Source organism: Electrophorus electricus, chromosome 4 (genome assembly GCF_041902795.1).
Source record: "Electrophorus electricus isolate QZ-2024a chromosome 4, ASM4190279v1, whole genome shotgun sequence".
Lineage (NCBI taxonomy): Eukaryota > Metazoa > Chordata > Actinopteri > Gymnotiformes > Gymnotidae > Electrophorus > Electrophorus electricus.
Window position 1 is genome coordinate 29,057,501 of NC_137500.1, and position 22,783 is coordinate 29,080,283.

At 43.1% G+C, this 22,783-nt stretch overlaps 1 protein-coding gene and 1 long non-coding RNA gene across 9 annotated transcripts in view; one reads left to right on the forward strand and one right to left on the reverse strand.

The window, feature by feature from the left end:
* The window catches only part of slc4a3 (solute carrier family 4 member 3), a 37,107-nt gene extending 19,563 nt beyond the window's left edge, over positions 1 to 17,544 (reverse strand). For 2 of the 7 annotated variants that reach the window (XR_014123358.1, XM_035523733.2), the window contains exons 1-6: positions 17,405 to 17,544; positions 8,868 to 9,024; positions 6,365 to 6,612; positions 4,998 to 5,179; positions 3,598 to 3,818; positions 3,139 to 3,228 (exon numbers count right to left, since the gene is read on the reverse strand). Coding sequence is in view for 5 of the 7 variants with exons in the window: in XM_035523733.2 (XP_035379626.2) it covers positions 3,139 to 3,228; positions 3,598 to 3,818; positions 4,998 to 5,179; positions 6,365 to 6,612; positions 8,868 to 9,024; positions 17,405 to 17,458 (952 nt within the window). In the remaining 2 variants the exon portion in view is untranslated. Of the gene's footprint in view, positions 3,074 to 3,138; positions 3,229 to 3,597; positions 3,819 to 4,997; positions 5,180 to 6,364; positions 6,613 to 8,867; positions 9,025 to 17,404 lie in introns of those variants that run through there. The other 5 variants (XM_081713128.1, XM_081713130.1, XM_081713132.1 and 2 more) reach the window with 5 other exon arrangements.
* On the forward strand, positions 6,856 to 18,255 carry LOC113577221 (uncharacterized). Of its 2 annotated transcripts, XR_003410599.3 has the most exons (3): positions 6,856 to 7,574; positions 15,668 to 15,801; positions 16,797 to 18,255. It is a non-coding gene; the product is annotated as an uncharacterized LOC113577221 (long non-coding RNA). The 2 variants fall into 2 exon arrangements; XR_014123359.1 differs by lacking the exon at positions 6,856 to 7,574 and having other exon boundaries at positions 15,245 to 15,801.
* Positions 18,256 to 22,783: the final 4,528 nt, after the last annotated feature.

Here is a 22,783-nt window from a genome sequence, read left to right on the forward strand (position 1 = left end):
CACTGACACCAGCAGCTGCTACTGGTCTCCAAGCCTCTTAGAACTTCGGTGTCCACTGGCGGGTTTCTTCAATCCCTGAGGGAGCTCGGGGACGTCACACACTTCCTGTGCTCACGAGAGACAGCACACAGGCAGAAACTAGCCCAACAAGTACAGCAAAACAAACGTGGCAGACGATTAAAAAAAAGAGGTGCACAACACATCTAGCGCCCCAGTGCTTCCTGATGAACTGAAGTTAGGTCCACCTGGGATGCTGTCTCAGATGCTGGAGTTCTTTAGGGGTGGTGCGAGAGCTTCCGTGGAGAGGACCTGACTCTCTGGCAGAGTCTGAACAGCAAGCGAGCACTCAAGCAAACAGCAGGGACACTGGAGATGTCTGACAGTTCTGAGAAAACACTGAAGCGACCGATCTGCTCGAGTTTTTTTTATGGTCTCCTATTGGCTCCCTGTTGACTTTCCATTGCATCATCGCTGAACCATCGGTTGAGCCCCCGTCCCGTTTGTTCACAGCCCCACCCTGCTGGCATGAGTCACAGGTTCCAAGCACCATCCCCTGCCTCTGCATCCCCCGGCCGAAAACCCCGAGCCCCAGAGCCAGCGGCAGGCAGGTGACGGTCCAGAACAGCGGCAGCGTCACAGGGGGAGGTCAATGATTCCTCTCCTGATTCAATGACATGAAGACTTGCCGGCCGGGCATGGCGTGGGGGAGTTGGCTCCCACATCGCACTTAGTCAGACGACGTCCAGACACGCTGGCTGGTGGTGCTGGTGGGGGGTGGCTGGAGGGGAGCTACACATTAACGAGCGCGGTCTCTACATCGCAGGTCTCCATGGAAACCATGGCTGCCTTCAGCACTCGCACCTCTTTAATCTCTGCCATTCTGCTACCTGGCGCACACTCCACACACGCCGGCTCGCGCCAAGAAACGGGCCAGAGCACTGGACAGCACGCACAGGCCTTTCCCTGCCGCTTAAACATGCCAAAATAAGATCAACTTCACCTCCTCTGACAGGTACTTGCTTTTCAAGACACAGGCAGATAATATTCTTTTAACTAGCACAAAGTAAAAAGTCACACCACATTATCAACCACACTACTAAATCAACTGAGATGAGAAACTTAAAAAAGCCATTATGAGTAAATGCCCATTTTAAAGAGCATATGGGAAGTTAATATGTCACACCTTAATGCCTTCATAGGTCTGAAAGTGAGAATGTCACCCATGCATGCACTACATTCTCACTAGAGACAACAACAGTATATGTGAAATCATTGCAAAAGATAGAAAAGTGAATTGTCAGGTCTCCCTATCAGTGCAGGACAAAAATTCCATGGCCTTTTTCAGTGTAGGTCCAAATCTGTAACACTCTGCAGAGTGGCAGTCAATGATTCCTACTCTGTGAAAGCAGGACAGGTCACTGGCTGGAGTGCTGGGACCAATTGATCCGAGCGGCTGTGTTAATTACTGCCTGAGGACCCTGTCCAGAATTCTCACCTAGAAGTGCACTTTCTCTCTATCTCTCCATCTCTCTCTCTCTCTCTCTCTCTCTCTCTCACTAATTCACAAAAGGAAATAGGGCAGAAATTCATTAGACATATTATTGTTTCTCAATTTACACAAATCATTTATCAACAGCATGATCAGAATAAAACTTTAAATTGGTATTAAAGTTAAATAGACAGTTAAAGATTATAGTGTACAATTTAACTGCTTTGCCTTATGAATTTGACATTTTGAATGTGACACAAATAAAGCATTATTTTATCAGATTATTTAATTTTCTTATCCTTTTAAGTTACATAAATTTTCTTCTCTATTTAAGGAAATGATAAAGAATCTTGATTTCAAATGAATTCTTAATTACAAAATGGAGAAGACTGCTATTCTCTTTCACTCTAGCCAGGGCGATATCTTGATAACATTCTTGACACTGACCTATCTATTGTCACTTGAGGATATGTATTTGATAAAGACTACAAAGGACTTCTGTAAGTCTCTCTGGACAAGTCTCTCTGTAAGTCTGTCTGCCAATGCCATAAATGTAGATGTACGCTAATGTTACCACACATCTAATGCAACACAAGAGCCTGTATATATTAAGGAACACCTCTAAACATCATGTGGAAATAATGCCAAGAGCAGCTTCAGGGGAAGCCGTTTGGAAACATGATACTACGGAGACTGTATAGGAGCTTTTGATGAAAAGGGGGGATGGTACTTCACTTATGACTGCTGGTTTCAGAGCAATTACCCTAAAGCTCTAGCCAAATCCATAACAACTACATTTGGCACTCTGCTCTTCTGAGTCACTGCAGGGTCACGCTAAACCTTTAAAAAGACAAATAAAAAATGGTCCTGATGCCGAGCACTGAAGCAAAAGAAGAGTGGTCTGGTTTTTTTTGTTTTGGTTTTTTTCTTACAGGGGAGCGATCTGGGGATTTTTTTCTAAAGGGGCGTGGTCCGGGGATTTTTCTAAAGGGGAGTGGTCTGGGGTTTGTTTTCTCATGCCTTATGCTTAATTGAGCTAATTTTATTAAGGATAATTGCTGGAAAAAATAACAGGGACGTCACTGGTGCATGTCCCGAGTCCCAGTGATCTCAAGCACATTTCTCCATCTCTGCACTTTTTAACTACAGTTTAAAATGAGGTTGGAGCAGTTCCGGCCCAGTACTGGCCCGGTACTGGCTTGCCGCTGGCCCAGTTTGCTTCTGCTCTCTACACAAACACATTTATGAGTATGGACATGCACACAGCAGGCACTCACAAACAGCCCACCACAGGACTGTCAACGCCAGTCTCATCGTGAACCACAAAAACAAGCCAGTGATCACTGAGGGACCTCAATCATTCCTTCCAGAAAAGAACACAAACGGCACAAGAAAAACATCATATTAAGGAAATAAATACTTCCAGAAAGGAAATGTCCCTAATAATATTTCCTGAAAATAACGAATAGGATATTGAGAATTAGGCTGAATAATCTAATGTGCAGACCATTTTAAATAACGTAGGCCATCTCCTAAAGACAAACAGCAGATTCATTGTCCAACACTCAAGCAAGATATTTACATTTGGTCTGATATTGTTTATTATAATGTTAGGCCTTGGCTATGGCAGAGAAAAAGCAGACACAAACCAAAACAAGACATGGCATGAGTTTGGAGGACAGCCGTTGGAGGACATCCCAACCAAAACACAGGCCTCTCGCTCTGGTTCGCCTCTCGCGCTGCTCTCGGTCGCAATATATGGAAACACATTAAGAAAAAAAGAAAAAAAAGAAATTAAGCCCCTAAAACAGCATGCAATTCATCTGCTCTAATAATCTCTCCAAGCCTCGAAAAAGAAAAAACAGTGTCAAAAGGGGGGGGGGGGGAGAAAGAGAGATAGAGAGAAAGATACAATAAAAACACTTTTAGCTCCTTGTTACAGCCCCAGTCAGGCCTTGATTGGGTTAATAGAGAGTACACTGTACAGTACACTATCTTGTAGGCATTTTGCTGTGGGATCTCTAGCACCAAAAACAGGCTAATCAGGTGTGGCGTTCTTGATCGGAGACATTACCCCAGGCCAGACGTTACCCCAGAAACCTGCTTACTCTTCATGTCATCCAGGTCAGCGGTGCCGAGCATCTGGGCCTCCGCTTCATCGGTGGGCACTTTCTGGTAGACGGCCGTCTCGGCAGCCGTCATGCTGCCAATGCAGATGCGCTCCCTCAGGTCGTAGCTGGTACGCTGAGGCCCCGCCGGCCGGTACACAGGCCTCCGGCAGAACCAGCCGCGCCCGCTAATGCCAGCCATCTCTGCAGACGGACCCAACCTGCAGGACAGCGCATGCACCATGCATTTTGCATAAAGTGCTCATGCAAAGCTATGTGATTTAAAAATGAGTGTGTGTGTTGGGAGCATGGCAGAGTGTTTTGGTGTTGTGTCATACACCATCAATAGATCTTCTAGCATATTCAGTGCAGACCAGAAAGATGCTGGATAGTTAAAAACTACAGAAGTAAAATAGTACTGTAAATTTCTCATTTCCAGAAAGTTTGTGTCAATGTAATTCTCTCTGCAGCTATCTATGAAGCTGTCCGGAGGGATAAAGAATCTCAGGCTTCAGGCTTCACAGCCACTAGAGGGAGCTAGAGTATAGGCATAGGCATGTCAGCACACCCCTGTCTGTGTTTGTGTCAAAATGTTTTGTTTTACAGGTTAGAGGCATAACATTGTATGCTGTCCTTTCCAATGTTTTTAATGATTTAAAAAAATTCCCAAGACCTGACCGCGTTCCTGTAGAGGAACCATACGCCACGATTAAGCGATCAGCAATGTAAAGTTGAGCTCCTCTTAACTATAGTACGTTATTTGTAGCCTTACCAAACTGTTTAGATTTCACTTCCCGTGTTTGTTTTTTGGCCAGATGGGACTGGAGGTGGAGAGCAGACGTTCATATGAGCCGTTATAACTAAATATCATGTACATTGCTAAATTAACATTAAACACACTGAGTCACTGCTAAATATTTCACATTAAACATACTCAAACATTTCAAAAAAAGATAAATGATAATAATACTTTATCAGATCTTTTTTTAATTGTAACTAAAGGGAGATTGACTCGATGTAATGCAATGATGTGTTGCAAAGGCTTTCTGTAAAGCTAAATGCAGTCTTTGTGAAACCTCAGGGTGATTTAAGACCTGACAGCTCTTATTCTGAGACATGCTGTGAAATAGCATGACTGCAATTTCAGTGCCTAATACCATAATACCACAGGCATGAACTAACAAAAGCACTTTTGCAAGTTTTTGTAGTTACATAACGCATACAACGTCAACAACATTGCTGATAATCACTGGTTTTGGGGTAATAAAAAGGTATGGAGGTCCTGCCAAGTAAGCAGTGAATAAACATCCTAACCAAAACGAACATTTAGTGGTTGCTTTTTGCAACTATTTTAGAATAACCAATGAGTGGGGGCTGGTTTGAAGCATGGCCCAGTCTACCTATTGGATGCCTGATCATCCTCTTCTTCCTCTTCCTCTTCCTGTCTGTCATGTGGCCCCTCTTCCTGGGTCTCTGTGGTGTTAGTGGGGGGCCGCTCGAGGCAGGGGGGTCTCTCACTCTCCATGTGGAAACTGAGAAAAGGGAGGGGTCTGCCCAGCTCTTCCTCTGTCCCCAAACTAAACTAAGAGAGGACAACATATGTTACCCTCCCCTGCATGGCCTGCTTCCACTCACAAAGCCCCACCCACATCACCCTTTGTTTATGCATGCTGACAAGTTCCCATTTCGCTGAACGTTTAGGACAGACAACTGTTCAGCGTGCAGTCAGCAGATCTATATATAAGATATGTCAGCTCAAACTGCATACCTTTAGTACACACACACACACACACACAGTCAGCAGATCTGTGGCATATATCTCTTTGTTGTACAGTTCTCATCTTACATATTTCGCTCTAAATCCATCTTGAGCTTTATAAGAGCTTTAAACTATGTCTGAGACAGTTTTTTTTACTTGAATGTCTTTCATTTCTAAAGTATTTCAGACTGGGACATGGTTCCTACTTCCCTAAAATATCTGATATTGAAGTCAATTTTGTCCTACATTTGACCTTAGGAATAAAATTGTTAATAAGATCCTTTACTAAAGTAACTAAACTTGAGGGAGACATGTTATAACTCAAACTCATTGTCGATGTATTATTGTTTATTTAACAATTTTGCACCATATTGGACTGTTTGCACTTGTTTGTGTACTTGTATATAGCTGAAATGACAAATAAAAACCTCTTTGAACTTTGCACTTTGTAATTTCTGAGGTTAACAGTAACAAAACAAACAAGCAAATATCAGGTCATTTCTGAACATTCCGGAACAATGAGCATAGCAATACAATATTCAGCCTACCAATACAAATTTTCTGGAGAACAACTTAGATTAAAGTTTTGTTAGCTCTGACATTATTGACTTACTAAATGATGCTTTAGATATAATGCAACGTCTTACCATAAGACTGTAATAACTCTTCTGTTTGCAGTCTCTATGAAAAATCGTCGGAACTCATGGAGGTGCTTTAAGAACTGGCATCTCTGATTCTCAGACAAGTGCTATGAAATTGGATGACTCCACAGTCGATGGCTAATGCCCACACACCTGAACTGACAAACACTGCAGTTCTATGAGGCTAAATACAGAGTCAACAATACTGCAGATAATGTAATAATAGTGTAATAATAGATCTCCTATAATGTATGATCCATACGGGCCATGTGTCATTTATTTGCTGTTTCTGAGTATCCACAGACAAAAAAAAAATAGTGACCCCCACAATAAACAACTGATTGCCAAGCATATCACATCTAATTACCTGCATCTGTTGCTCAGAGGTCTCAATGGGTGTGGTTGCTTGGCCCTGCCCCTCCAGCTCAGACTCCGCCTCCTCTTCATCAACCTCATGGATGGTGGGCGTGACCTCAGAGGGCGGCATGGAGGTCTTCTTTTTCTTGCGCTTCTTCTTGCGGCGGCGGTCCATACTGAGCACCCTCTTCCTAAAGCGCTGCGGGGGGAGGTGGGTGGAGAGCGGGTGGTGGGTGTGGTGGAACGTGTGCCGATGGTCTGGGTGAACAGAAAGGCAATATCAGCGAAAGTAACCCAGCAAAACTACATAGCCAGGTCTGTAGAAATGTCAAAGCCAGCATATTACTATAAACATAATGTAGCTAAACCATCATATTTGTATCTTATCTGGTGGCCTATTGTTAGGTGAATTGGTGAATAACTGAACTAAACTCAAGGTATGAAGAGAAGAGAAATATACCTCTGGCAGTAAAAAGACCTGTATGCATACTCAGTTTTTAAGACACAAAAAGCCTACTCTATACATAGTGTATAGTTATAGTCTGAGTTAACAGTTATCATTAAGGGTCTTGATTGTGGTGTATAGAATCACACAGATGTTTGCCACAGAAAGGTTTGCAGTGTAACATTTACATGAGCAAATGGCAAAACAGCAGATTCCATATAAGTGATATGCACAGCATGAGTCAAAAGTTAATGACTCATATTATAGTCATAGGTCTGCATATTCTACAGTCATAGGCCTGTGATCAGTGTGGGTGCTTTCTCCGTTTTTGAGTAATATAAATGCTTGCTCTTATCTCTTTGGGTGTGCATTCTCCATGCCTTGAAGTCAGGGAATTAAACTGATTAAACTGGACATACACTTCATATATTCACACTGAGCAATACGGTGACGGGGGCAAATGGCTTAATTTTAGAAAGTGTACTGATTACCTCAGTTGCAGTAGTGTGTGAGCCAGGGTTCACAGGGCTCTGATCCAAAGTCTTTTTGGCTCTGGTTTACTTTTATTTCTGTTTATTGCAAGCCTTTTGTTGGCCAAGTGGTCATTCTCAAACTCCAGTCATTTATTTCCTCACTGGCTAAAATTTGGTCATGTGATATTGCTATTTTTTTTTGTAAACTGCTGCTCAGAAAGAGAGAATTGAATCATGAAACACATGGTTTGGTGAAATGTATGTGATCCATCCAGCGTGAAGAGCAACCGCAACTTTCACAGGTAACATTCAGGAAATAATCACCATTGTGTATTTCTGATATTTACAATATTATTTGTTCTAGCTTCATTACGATATCTATAGAATTACACTACTACAATACTACATGTATACTGTTAACAATGTTGCTAATAACCTGGGTAACCTTGAACTCATATGATGCTTGGGTTCAGATTTCTACACTGCATTATATAAACTAACTAGAGAGAATTACTGTCTATAAATCAGCTATTGCTTTATATTGTTGACACAAATTCCCTTTAAAAGTATCTGTTCTCTGCTGTGTATGTTTACTAACCTTAAATTAAGCTAGCTGAACACTAGAGCCCACTTAATCAGGTTATTTTAGTGACAAGGAACTTTTTGCTTTTAATGCACGCTGTCATAACCTAGGCTGGTCAAAAGAGCAAGCATTGACAAACATAACCGATAATTCTGATTTGGAGTCAGATACAGTTATTAAGCATTTATATGTATTAAAGCTTCACCTGCACCTATTTCTTTCTGGGATAGAGGTAAATAAATACAGATCAAATCCCCCCCCCCATCCCCCACGGTATACATTTGTAGGGAATGAGCCTTCTGTAGCTTGTAGCAGCCCATATGGCCTTCGAGCCAACTGATCTCGCCTCTTGGTTTTTGGTTTTGGCGAGCGAAGAGTGCTTGGGTTCAGCTCAGCGCTCCAGCTGTCTTAACGACTGTGCTCACACATCAAGTGTTGATGCGCAAAGGAATTTCTATAGAAACTCAGCAGTGTGCCCGCTGCCAGTCGGCTTTGAGCAGACATTAAGGAGTTTCTCCCCTCGCGGTCAGAAGGACTACAGAAGAAAGCTTCCAGAAGAAATAGATAATGTGCATGCGTTTACCCACCCCCTCAGGAGACATCGTTCCTCTGTCACCACTGAATCGCAACCCAGTTCCCAAATCACACATTTGTCATGATGTATCAGGGGACAAACACAACTTGATTTCTGAGGTTTAGAAATTAAAAATCAGCTTAGAATCACTCCCACGGGATGGCAGTGGAGGTAGAGGTGTCTTCCTCAGAGCTAGAGGCTTTAAATACTATGACAAAAAAGGCTAAGTGCTATAAAGGGGCAGCTTTTACTGAAAGTGATCGCTCACTCTGATGGATGAGGCTCACAAAAAACAATGGATCATCATTTGCCACCACCTAAGTGAGCTGAGCAAGCCAGTTTTGGCCAGGCCAGTGGGCCCCTTGGCACATTCACGCCCTGGAGCCCAGAGACATGAGGCAGCAGCTGCTTTGAGCTGTCCGAAACGGTGCCACTCACATTCAAAGTCCTTTTCATTGTAACTACGGCCCATCTTGTCTGCACCATTGGTGCCGGTTTCGGTAATGATGTCCCCAAAGTGCTCCACGGATAACGTCCTTTCCCAGTCTTCATCCTCCAGCCCTTCCGCAGGTCCTTTGTCCTCCTCGGCCAGAACCTGCACAGAAATGCACAAACACAATTACACAGTTGCGCTGTGCCATTTAAAAACTGTGGCGGATTAGTACAGCTTTTGCTCACGAACCCCAAGGTAATCGGTTTTATCCCAGCTCCCGGAATCCTGTCACAGTCACTGGGCTAATGAGGAAAACCGCCTGCTCTATAGATTATCACCACAACTGGTGTATATTGTGTATTTGAGCTACAGGATAAAAAAAGTGAAAGTTAACCCTGATATTAACAAACATTCTTCATGAGATTTACATCAGATGACATCTGGTCACACCCACCTATGAAGTGTAAAGGAACAGCATCAGTACCCTCTAGTGGTTCTCCTTGTAGTTGTTTTGGGTTAGAAATAATTTACAAGAGCGTGTTTACAAGCAAATCAGATATAAGGCCCACCCCACAAAGCAATCCTAGTGAAGCTGTCAGTCACGGCACCTACAATCACCCAGAAATCAAAGCTATCGACCCACTGATAGATGCCTCAGTGGGGTTTACCTTGGGCCTAATACATTATCATGCACATCACCCTGCTCCACGTGGGTGTACTCTGGTACCAGGGAGTCGAGTAGCTGTTGGCGTCTTGGCCCCAAATGCTTTCATGTCAGCTTTGAAGAGGTCTGTGAACGATGGGACGAGTCGAAGGAAGCAGGCCGACAGGCTACAAGGCCACCAGATTAGTCAGAGTAAATGTCACTGACCCAGTGGGAGGCAAGCAGCAAGCCTTCAGCCCCGCCAACAACAACTGCAGCCGCTCGCTCATGCCCCTCTGTCATGTCCGACATGCTGTAACGATCAGGATAGGCAGTATCGCAGCTTATAAGGTCCAGCAGGCTTAAAGCAAACAGCGCCGGCATGTCAGAGCAGATGACACGCCGGAATATTGAAGCGCTTCAGGCATTTATCGTTGACATGGAAAGCAACGCGTCCTCTCGTCTCGAGATGAATCACGATTTAATGGGGCACTCTTAAATGCCTCTCTCCTTCAGAGGGGTCCTTGCCCCGCACGGGGTCTCGGGTGCCCTCTTAAAGAGCCGACAGATAATTAAGCAGAGCAGATGGGCCAAAGCCACCAAACCCGCGAAAGGGGTAGCAAACCGGGAGGCTGTTAATTAAGGCAGACAAAGTCCTCTTTGTCATCGGTGTCCCTTGGCTTTGCGTGAATTAACGAGGACAACATTTCATTAAGCTCCTGGTGCCTGCCCCCTGTGCGTCTGCTCTTTCATCTCCATTCAAATGCTTGACTTTAGGTAAAGATGGCCGTGACCTGTGAAGTCAAATGATTAATCATTCCCTCTGAAATAATAAACAGGCTTGGAACCAGGCCAGCTTGGTGCCACGGAGAAAGTGCAAAGGAAATAAAGACCGTTTTTAACCATATTTCTTCTTCTTGGGCATCAATATTCTTATTATTTTGGAAGATTTAGTGTAATACAATAGAAAACATGTATAAGAAAAGGTGGTCACCCCTTTTTTTTATAGTTTGTTATGTTTCTTAATGGAAATGCACAACAGAACAGACATAACATTGTAATTAAGTATTTTGTTGCTAAAAAAAAACCCCAGAAACTTGTTAAAAGTGAAAACTAAGAAACAAGTAGTATTGGAAAGAAGGTCTAACAAAGGCAAAGCGATTGAACTCATCTGTCTGTTATGCTCGCCACTCTGCAGTCCACCCTAATGTAAGTGGCTCTTGCCTGAGACTGCGGCAACATTAGCACACAGGCAGAATGGCCGTGTTCTCTCTTACCGGTGTGGGAAAGTACAGACACTCCACTTCTTCATCTGAAGAGCCAAGAATGCTGTAACACCTCTCTCTTCTCTCTCTATGGCTCTAACTGTCTCTGTCCCTATTCTTTCTTTTTCAGTCTCTTCATTAATCCCCTCTTCATCTCTTTGTAATCTGTCCGTCTCCCTTTCTCTTTTTTTTTAACCCTGCGCACTCCTGTCGCCAACTGTCTGACGCTTTCCTCTTTCTCGCTGTGATTGTTTTGCCTTAATTACCATCATATAACAACAAAAGAACAAACAAACACAAAACAATAGAGGGCTTTTTAGCAGACTGTTTTTTAAATGCCACTTTGCACCGTCTCCTTGCTGTATGGACCACTGAGGGGACAAGGGACCCAAACGGCACTCGTTTACGTTCCCTTTCAGTTAGAGCCCTGGCCCATTGTACAAATGGTAATGGCCTGGGTGTAACTGGGAGCGGCGATGGCTGTGAAGGTAATGGGCTGCATCTCTAATCTGCAGTGTGTTCAGCGCTGGAGATGATGAAGAGGAACATGTGTTCTCCCACTGCCCAGTAGTGCGCTGAGTAAACTGGAGATGGAGTTGCGTGCCACGCAGGTGGGCAGCAGTTCTAGCCTGCGCCTCCCCTGCCCTTCGAGAAGGCAGCCAGGGTGTCAGTGTCTCTGACATGGGGGAGAGATTAGGGAGGTGGGAGTCCCAAGGGTGCTTAAACAATGGAGAAGTAACATGAAAAAAAAAGTAGCAGTGAAGGGGCTATTGTGAAAGTGCACTCCCAGATCACAGGAATCGCCACGGTTCTAGAGGGTATCAAGTCACCTGCTTAATGGAGGCCTAGCCAAGGTCTTTCTGTAAGAGCTCTGAGTACTATACGCTCTTTCACAGTGATGTCTTACCGAGTCCTGTAACGGCCTGGAGGCTCGGGGTTCCATTTTTCTTCTGATTGCTCTAAAGCCTTTCCAGAGTCTTCAAGATTCTTGTTGAGCCCCCCTCATCTGGAGAACGAGCAGATGCTTGATGCAATAGCAACAGGCAAGAATCTCTGTTACAGCCATTTCAGCCCCAGACTGAGTCCGTGTGGGCCAAGCTCTGCACATCACCCCTCTCCTGTCATAGCACACATGACGAGACAACACTCAGCCTTGTCCAATTACTTGTAGTCCTGTGAAAAATGGGGACCATGTATGAACCTGGCCATAACTGCTATACATTACACTTGTATATATAAATACCTTTGACTTAAAGCAGAAAATCTACACACATGTCATTTCAAATCCAGTGTGCTGGAGTGCGTTGGCCAAAACAACAAGCACGTCATTGTTTAAATGTAGTTAATCTATAAAGGGGTAAACAGTAAAAGCAGAACCTAGATCAGCCCTTTGAAAGGATTTAGATACTGTATGACCTCTGCTCTCATTAGCATAGCTTAGCTGGCTCCCAATTCTGGTGCCCCACTGGAGTTGTCATGTCAGTGCAATCAGAGCTGAAGCCTGGTTGAGGTTGTGAGCTTGACGCATATGCAAAAACTTCCCAAACAAAGTTGCAGCAATGCAAAGCTCTTGGTCAGGTAAAGAGAACTGCTCCAAAACAGTGCAACCCAAGGAACATACAAGACAGCTCACACAGCAGCTTCTGCAGTGTCACTCACAGAGCCAACAGCACTGGCAGAAGAGCACGATGTAAATTCAGTGGATGAGTTGTTATTACAGTGAGTCATTTGCTGCTTCCGTGGCAACCTCAGTCCCTAGGAGTAGAATCAGGATCTGTTTCAAACTACCCCCTATCCAAGGGTTAGTGAGGGAGTAGCCAATAAGATTTCATATATGATTCACTACATATAATGTCCATCAAATTATATTATACCGATAATGGGCAGTTATATTGTGGCAACTATGTGCTACAATATTCAAGCTCAGTTCATGGATCCATAACCACTTCCATGCTAGGTGAAATTGAAATTGCAAAAATATTCTAGTAAATTTTAAATAGTAATTTACTAATGAATATTAGTATAGTACATTTTAAATACATTTTAAATAGCACATTTTCTGGTCCTGGGGTTACTGGCTTAATTGTGGTTCATGCTCTTATGCAGTGAATACAGCAGTAAACACTTTACTTGCCCTGTAAATGAAACATACCTGTTCACTGTTAGTAATGCAGCTTCCTACTTGGCTTGGGAATACGAAGTCAATTTCACTTACCTTTTTTGACAGCATGCCATTCTAGTATTTCTTAAAGAATATTATTTTCTCCATACATACATTTGTACTGCACCTTTAAACCACACCGGATCACTCCGGTTCTTCGCTAACTGACTATTAAAGCCAAAACTCAACCTTTTTTTGATATGATATTTTCTACAAGGACAAGCAAATGACTCATCATGAAAATTGGTTCTTCTAACCAAATCATGTTAAGATCTGTTTTGCAAACAGTAGGGGGCGATCTGACCACTTTCCTCCCCTGCACAGTGGAGTATTTTGTTGAGCACATGCAGTCACCATAGCTCAGACTCAGACAGGCATGAGATATTTTATTTAACTCCCCCAAATTCCCAACTCCCAAAGCCCCTCAGGTGAAACTGTTTTTTCACCATTCGATCACTGGTGCTAACAGCTAGAGAACAGCTAGGAGAGAAAGTAAGATTATCTGTCCAGATGCACAGCCCTTCTACCAGGTGTTTCTTGAGCCCATGATATCTCAGTTCTAAGAATTAAACTCTTATTTCTTTCCAAGAATGTCTTTGTCCAATCAGTTATGTTCAGACTCATTGCGTATAATGCAATTCCAAAGCTGCAAATTAATGTCAAGCAATACTTTCCAAATGTGGTCCAGTCCAATTGTGTACTATTGTATGTCCAAGTGTAACGAGCCATCTGATCATAAATACAAATCAGTCTGAACAACTACAACTATATGGAAAACACCATCATCTCTTCATCAGGCCTAACAACAGAAGGGGATGGAGTCAAGGTGGTGCAGGGGAAGGGTGTCGTGACAGACTGCCCTCTTAGTCCACCACTCATACCACTGGAGTCACAACCACATTTACAGTGCATGAAGATCAGCTTTCTCTGAGCACTGGGAAGAGGACTACTATCCCTGACCTTCGCTTGTATGACTCCACTAGCACCACGCCTAGATGGCATTTAAGAGACCCACTAAGAATTCTCTTAGACACAAGGCAGAAAGACGGATGGCCTTTGCAGGAGATCAGCTCAGAGGCAATGCCAGCACTTTGTCAAAAGTGCAGCAAAAGGATTTATACAACTGCAGTGAAATCCACCATTTCACTGCGCGTTATACTGTGTATGACTATGTATGTGACGAATAAACCCAACTTGAACTTGAACTGAATATCAAGTGAAAACAAACACGTGACAACATGAGAGAGGCATAAAGAAAATTCTGCATCTTTACCACACCCTCTATCAGCTGGAACATGGCATTAAAATGACTGAATGAGGAAGCGGGTCCAGCCGTGCATGTCTGCTGTCTACTGCCAGGTTTGCTGACTCAGGCATGCTTAAAGTTAAGAACAATGCCCTGTACAACACAGCCATTCTTTGGACTAATTTTCACAGTGTCTGTGTCTGAAATTCAACTCATCACACCTTGCAGTTCTCTACTGAGCATTTCACTCAAATATATTTCAATACAAAGATTTTACTTTGCATTATTTTAAACTGCACCTTTTTCATGCTTACTTGAAACCTAATTGCTATGTCTTACATGCATAAAAAGGTTGTGTCATGCTTTGTCTGCTAGTTTTTATGATGCAGTTTTTATACCAAACTGATCCTCACCATAGGAGTGGAGGAGACCTCATACGTTAAAATTAAATAGCTTTGCACTTTTGTGGTGATTAGGTAAAACATGCAAACAGCATAAACTTCTGTCTTTACCTGAGACATTAACTGAGGCACTGCCTTTACCTGAAACACTGCTCTTAGAAGCTGTTCTCTTCATAACAAAATCCTCAGTACTGAATTAAATTGTACAGTGGTCTTACATTTGCATCCAGCTGGACTTAAATGAACATTGTAAGTGCTAATGTTGGTGTTAAACACCAGGGTATTTGCTGTGTGTTGTTGGCACATCGATATCACGCAACATGCCTTAAGAAAGCTGCACTAAGACACTGTCTGGAACATCTATGTCTGCTCAGGAATCTAGGACAGCAGTCTGCAGTCGCTCATGTTTAATTTATCTCAAATCCAGTAGTAAAAAGATGAAGCTGAAAGATTGTGAAATCGTGTAGTTAAATACCTTACAATATATTGACAAAAATAATATTAATCATAATTTGAAAAAAAATCTATGACCCAAAAATTGGCTTCCCGGTTATAAAGATTCCTGTGAGACTTTAAGTGCATCAAATACAAATGGCAAGGAGCAATTCTCTCCATCTCTGTGGCTGTCTGATTTGTATGAGTTTGCATTAAATCAAACATTTGCATATGTGAACTTTTTACTGCTTATATGTGGTGTTCTAGACAGTGTGAATGTAATTGTAAAAAACCAAGTAAATTACTGAGTATGTAAAGCGTACTCCTATTGGCTAAGGACACTTTTCTTAGGACCCTTTGCAAAATCCTACAAGTGAAAGATATTGGCCAGAGTGACTACTCCCCTTACAACCCAAGATGAAATATAATCTGTGGCTGTCTAAGGCACAGCCACAACACCCTCAACAGCCTCCAAGGCATTGCCAACCCCCAGGCAAGCCCTGCATTGACCCAGGCCTCTCGGCTGGCCGTCTCACATAGCATACTGGCTTCCAGTGAATCTCAATTCCAGATTGTTCAGATGTTTTCCCTCTCTGCCTGGCAGCTTTCTGAAGCCTTTGTCTTTGCTGAAACGTTATCATTTCTGCTCTGAAGTCTCCTCCCACCCAAGCTTCTCAGGAGTGAAGGCTCCTCTCAGAGAGATCGACATCAGGATGAGAAGTGTCACTCGCCGGCCGATACTGAGAGAACACCAGAAGAACTGGGATGGAACACTAGCCAGTTTTCTCGTGAGTCACCTCCTAACTGAAGCTTTTCCTAACACGTCTTAATTCATCAAAGGACCTCCCAGCTTAACCCACAAACACACTTGCATGACTTCCTAAAAAGTTTTGCCATGCTAGCTCAGAAGTTCCATTTCTTCCCACTGATTCACTTCCCATTGTTGAGATATGAATCCATGGAGGTCCTTGGGGATATCCATGCAGTGAGTTGTTGTCCAGCAAAAAGGTTTACCAGACAATAATTCTTGCTGTTATTGTTTTATTTTAAAAGAATATTTAAGGATGTCCCCATGTTTGAAAATCCTTACACAGCAGTAGAACATTTTGAGTGCCGGAATGCCTATTTTTCTTGTTGTAAGAAAAGTCTAATTCTAAGTCTGCCATGGAAAAGATGGGATGGCTAAATATACATTACACACAGTGTGACATTGAAGGTGACAGTCACAGTAGCACTTCTTTCAGTATTAGAGAACTGGGCACTTTCCTTTTATTAACGACTCTCACAATGCCAGAAATCTGCGTGTTCAGCGAGGGAAGCTCAGGAGTACACCCTACATTAACATCACCGCTGACATGAATGGAATATCTAGAATGTCCATTAAAACCTACTGCGTTATCTCAGATAACACCATCGATCGAAAGACGTACACATCTATTTTCCAAACTCAACACAACCTTCGTAGTTACGGTGAGCAAACCTTCCTATTACATGGTAACACAGCCAGTGTTTTATGTGGTTTATTCTGAGGACCCTGTAGTGAAGGACAGCTGAAAGGAGATGGCAGTCGAATGCAAAGGAGATAGAGGGTTTGCTGTAATGCTGAATCATTCAAGAAGAGTCGGACAAACAATATGCATCAGGTGGACGTGGAGCTTGATGTCTGACTCACACCAGGCCTTTTTAGTCTTTACTGCACTCATATTTTTCTAATTCTCTCTCTCTCTCTCTCTCTCTCGCTCTCTTTCTCGCTCTCTCTCGCTCTCTTGGCCTACATTTTCAGTGGCAGGTAGGTTAGGAGGCCTGCAGCATGGATGGTAGCTGCTGTCTGCTGCCTGTTCCTATCTGCCTTGCTGTCCTGTGTAAAGCACCACCTCATCTTCACATCTGGCACTGGGCCACTAGCCCCTCCACCCAGCCGCTCTGGAAGCCTCTGCAACACCAGCTCAGATTAGAGACATCTGAGTCATTCCACTTTATCAGCATGAATGCAGCTGCTCACTCTCATGTACAGATGAGATAATTACACAGATTCCACCGAGTGTCGATGAACCAGGCTTAGGCTGGCCAAGCTGAAGGAACAGCTTCACAGCACAGTGGATACCTACAATGCATACACACAGTAGATACACACCCTGTAGATACACACAGTGGGTACACACAGTGGATGTACACAGTAGACACACACAGTGGATACTCAAAGTAGCTACACACAGTAGAGGCAAACAGTGGATGCACATAAGCAAGCCACTTTGCTGAATCCAGCTTGAGGCCACTCATACAGATAGAGCGATCTTTTATATGTGCACCACTGCTATGGTAACCACAGCAGCAAAAAAGAGATCATACAGAGAAAGGATGAAAGCAGGGGTTATGGGCTCCATGTCTTACCTGATGTAGGTTGATCAACACATCTGTCTCGGGGGCATGGCCTCCTGTCGCCATGGAGACAGGGAGGGGCACAGCGATGGCAGTGGTGGGGGTCTGAGATCAGCCCTTCTCTTTGACGGTTGGGTTTCCAGTCAGCCTGTGGGGTGGCATAACCTGAAAGACACACAAAGAGTCACCACTGCTTAGCTCTGGTAACACAACTACCAGCACAAATGCCACTGAGATCGAGGCCCTGTGACTCAAGCCACTATTACATCCCAAGAGCCATTTACAGACCAATCACTGAAGACAGATTTCACTGTATTTCTACTCCCTAACTGAAAAGCAGGACATATGAGAGAAGAGGTTCCTGGTATGCATCTGCTGCAAAACACATTAAAAAATACATTACATTTGGCTCAGTTTCAAAGTTTCAAAGAAAGTTTGATAATAAACAGAAGAAGAGCTATAGTTGTGTTCCCCATGAACTCTACATGTTCTCCAGTAGGTGCTCTGTCTGTGCTTTCCTGCAGAGTCCACACTCGGGCAGGTGCTGGGTGTCTGAGGGCTGAACACACCTGGGCAAATGGATTCATTTGATTCTGCAAGATTAACTTTTCAGAAAGCCTGGCAGACATGTCAAGAGCAAAGTCATTCTCTCCCCAGTTTACTTCTGATTCATTCAGGACCAGATAACTAAATCTTAATTTGTTCCCATCAGCACATGCTCCAGCCAACATGGGTCACATTACACACATAGACAGACACATACAACAAAGAATACATATATAAATATGTATGCATATGTGTGTGTGTGTGTGTGTGTGTGTGTGTCACCTTGCTTGCTAAAATAAACAGCTCTGATGATAGCAGATGCAGGTGACTCTCGTGTCTTGCTTATCTTCTGGCAGTGGTAACAGCACTACCTTAAAACAATATAACTGCTACAGCTCAGTAAACCAATTCAGCATCAGATTTAGCTGGAAAAAAAAAAACCTACAGTCTAGGCTGTCCAGACTGCAATCACTAACTTATACATAGACTATTCACTTGTCTGTGACCATACCATAAGAAGTAAGATGCTGTATATGACTGATGAAGTTAACTTTGAAAATTCTGAAAAAATAAAATGTAAAGCTGGAATAATTAAACCACATATATAATATTATTTACATTTACCTGATACTTTTATTCAAAGCAATGAGTAACTACAACTTAAGCAACTGAAGGTTAAAGGCCTTGCTCAGGGGCCCAACAGTGGCAACCTGGCAGTGGTGGGGATTAAACTGGCAGCCTTCTGAGTACTAGTCAAGTACTTTAAACAGTGCGCTACCACTGCTAATTTAAACTGCAAGGGAGGAATATGATTAATTGGCAATCACATTCTTAAACACACCACTGAGTTCCTAAATAAGGTGAGTCTTCTGTTCCAAATCTGCTTTGCTTCCTCCTTCAGTATTAGATCTCCAGTTCACATTCTTGCCCATCTCTGAGTGAAGGTAGCAAATACATGCAGCAGGGAAAACTAGCAATCATATTTATAGACCAGATTATTCTGTCAAACGATTCATTTGCCTTCTGCGATTAACCCAAGTGGAAAACCGATGTACAAACAAGGCATCCTGGGAGCACTTAATAATCCCAATGTTACCAAAAGCAGAGCAATGTGATTGGTGTTCGCCCAGGAAAGCCACAGATGCCTCCCTTCTTTGTAAACATACCTAGTATGTCTGATCTTAAAATTTTTACCCAGTGCAGCAGGAGAAAGACGAGTCCCAAAACCACTCTTCCCAGCCAGAGAACGGCCCCATTGGTCGGCCCCCGGTCTCCTGACACCACCACCTCCCAGCCAGCATGTACTCCGCAGCCCAAAGGCCCTTGTGCACTTCCTAGGACTCACCTAACATCAACACTAACGGTTACAAAAGCTTCTATTCCACTGTATCTGAAATGGTTGCGCAGCTCCTGCTATTTCCCGTATATGACCGACGCTTGAGTTTCACTTCCTCTTCCCTCTGCTGGGGTGGAGAGCTACGTAGGCTCATCAGCACAAGCCCCCACTGCAGAGCAGCATGCAAGAAGAGCCCAACAGTTTGCCTAAACAAGCTCAAAAAAATCCCATGATGCAACTAGCCACAAAACAAAGGTATGGGAAGTATGCCCAATCAAGTCTTTTCAGGTAACATCCACAAAAACTGCTCGGATTCAGGTCGAGTAAACACAGAAGTGCCTTGCAAATTTGCAAATTTACATACCCTTCAAGATTAGCTGCACAGGCTAGCAGTCACCACAAGATACATGTGTTCATTTGTGGCCTCATGAATGTGCACATCTAGGAAATGGGCCAGGTACTTCCTCTGGAACACAAGCAGGTCATGTTATGGTCCACCCTAAATCATCTTTTATGTACACATTAGGAACAGGTTTTTTTTTTGTTTTTTTTTTGTCAAGGACAATTGGTCAATGGAGCTAATGTACTAATGGCTTCTTAACACCAATAATTAGGCCATGAAAGTCAAGTCTGATTCAGGTAATGGTTTTAAATGATTCCCCCGTGCTCGTGCGTTTTACAGAATTCCACTGCTGCTAGCTTTTTAAACATGCTATAGTGTTCACCTCCAAGTGTCCTTGAGAACCCTTTCTATGTTCAGATTCTGTGCCACACTGTGCCATGTTTACAACCAGAAGGTCGGCCTAATTACTCCTAGTGCCTGACTTTCGTCCGCTAGTGACTGGCATCCTGGAAAAAAAAAAAAAACGATGAGATAGGTTGCCTGGAACACACAACAGGATCTGCTTCTTAGCTTGACTCCATTATTATAGAACTATGCAGTCCCACTGAAATGCAGGGAGCCAGAGGTATCTAAATAAAGCTCGTCCACAGGCTAATGACAAGCGTTCCACCATGCTCTAAATAAAGCTGCTGAACTCATTCTGCTATGACAGTGCCCCAGAGTACTGACCATGTGTGATTAATATAGCATGTCCTTATAAACTGCAGGCAGGGTAAGGCACACTATCTATTCTATACAGTGCTTGTCCATACGCACTAAGCCTGGACTTGCAATCAGGACCCTTTTGGCATTCCCTTTTAAAGGTGACATCAGATCTCACAGTCTACCAGAGTCTACTGAACACAAACACATTGACCATCAGATCCCACAGCCCACCAGTAAGTCTTCTGAACACAAATATATTGACCATCAGATGCCACAGTCTACTAGAAAGGGTCTACTGAACACAAACACATTGATCCATTCTGTCCATAGAACCTAATATTTTTCCATAATTTTTTTTTTCTGTAAACATTTTTGGGATGGAGTTTAAAAATTAACCTACAACTTACAAACGTGCACTATTTCAGAGAAATGTTACCACTCTAGCTGACATAGTTGCAAAGCAGCAATAGATACAAGAGTCAAAGCACCATTATTTTAATATGCATTACAGATCATTAATGCACATAAGCTATTTTGCCACAACATGGATCCATATCAGTCTGATGCATGCACTGAAGAAAATATCTTGTGTCCCTCACAATCCTACAGCACTTAGCTGGTCTCATGGGTCTGAGTGCGACATTCTCAGCTTGCCAGAGACCCTTGCGTGCCTCCTAACAGGTGTGATCACAGTACAGCACCTATATAGCGCAGGTCACTACACCTCTGTGTACACTTGGGATCTCTCTATCTGATCAGTGGCTGTGGCAATCTGTCCTGTGAGATGATACATGGGTTAGCGATCTAGCACCTGCCCTGTCTTCTGGGTGCAGTGCCAGCTGAGCCCTGGCTGGAGGGGAGGGAGCCATTAGTGCACAGCCACAAGATCATATGGCATGTCTGTTTCATGCACTGCAATAACGACAAGGCAGATCACTCCAATTGTCGGCTTGGCCTCTACCTGACCCAGTCATGACACCAGTTACCCACTTTGTGGTTAAGGTGCACCCACCTCTGCTCAGAAATGCCCTGGTTGTGTATGACAAGAAACTTCCCCAAGAAACCAAAAAAGGCACCTGTTTGAAGAGGCTAAATACAATCTGCCTCTGCAGTTTTGGGACACCAGTCACTTCAGAAGGAGTTTCTACAGAGTGACATCTTACAGACAGACTTATCAAAGGAGGAACAAGGCACTGCCATGTCAGAAAATTAATGTGAAGTTAAACAGTAACAAAATTGTGGCCACGAGGGTGAGTGAATCGTGAATGCACTTGTTTTTCAGAGGAACTGTAACCTGACCCTAGTGAAATAGCTCCAAATGTGTGTAAGTGCTTTCAACATACTCTCTTCCAATGCTGGACAACACTCTGAATATATTCGCAAGAAGGAGTTCCACTGAAAATACAATCATCACATATCGTTTAAAGAGAATGACTCTTAAACATGTCGTCTGACTTTGAACTGGCTATACTGCAGACCTCTGCTGTGACCTGAGCTATACTGAAGCCTCTTTCATTAACAGTTTCCAATAGCAGTAACTGGTAAACCCAAAATCCCACATGCAGTCAGAATACACAACCCTATGGTCCCTATAGAAATGATTTAGCAATTTAAAGATATAATTAAAGAAATATTGTTGGCAGAACAGACAGACCAGGAGCAGGCTTTCAGGTTATGCATATTGACTGCTAAGTTATAAACAGACAGCTGGTGCTATGAAGCATTTATGAATCATAACTCATAGCCCTTAGGCTTAATTGACCTAGACAGCCAATTGAGGAACTGACAATAGATAGGAAATAAAATAAAATAAATAAATAACTAAACCCAATTCAATTATTCAGTTAGAATTGAAATTATCCAATTATTTATTTAGGTTTTACACACATTCCAAAAAAAAGGTTTCTATGGTTTATAAGGTTTCTAGGTTGTCTTATGGGATTCTGAATGTAACCATTTAACAAACACACTAAACAAATAGAACACTTATCTTCTGAAAAGATTACTTGATCTGACATGGGAATTCAGATTATCTTCACTGGTACATCGTTACACACTGCACAACCTCACAAATAAATGGAAGGTACCACTGCGAGGATACACCCACTAAAGCATGCTCTCTGGCCGCAAACTCACAGCTGCTCCCAGGACAGCCATGGGACTGTTTCTGTAATGATGGGTATGAGGCCTTAGCATAGCAAACTCTATAGGCTGGTTTCCTGGACTAGCCTACACTTGGATTACACTGCAATGTCAGTGGTGACTTTTCGCTGAAAGTCTTTTTTTTTTTTTCACTTTGGGCTAATCTTGGTCTGTGAAAGTGACCCACAAACATCTGAATGATGCGCCGCTCTGTCTTCGTAGTAGCAAAAATAATAATTAGCCACACTGGTAGCACGAAACAAGAAAGTGTTTCCAGTATGCATCACCACTTGAGAGAGTATTTTCCACTTACTTAACT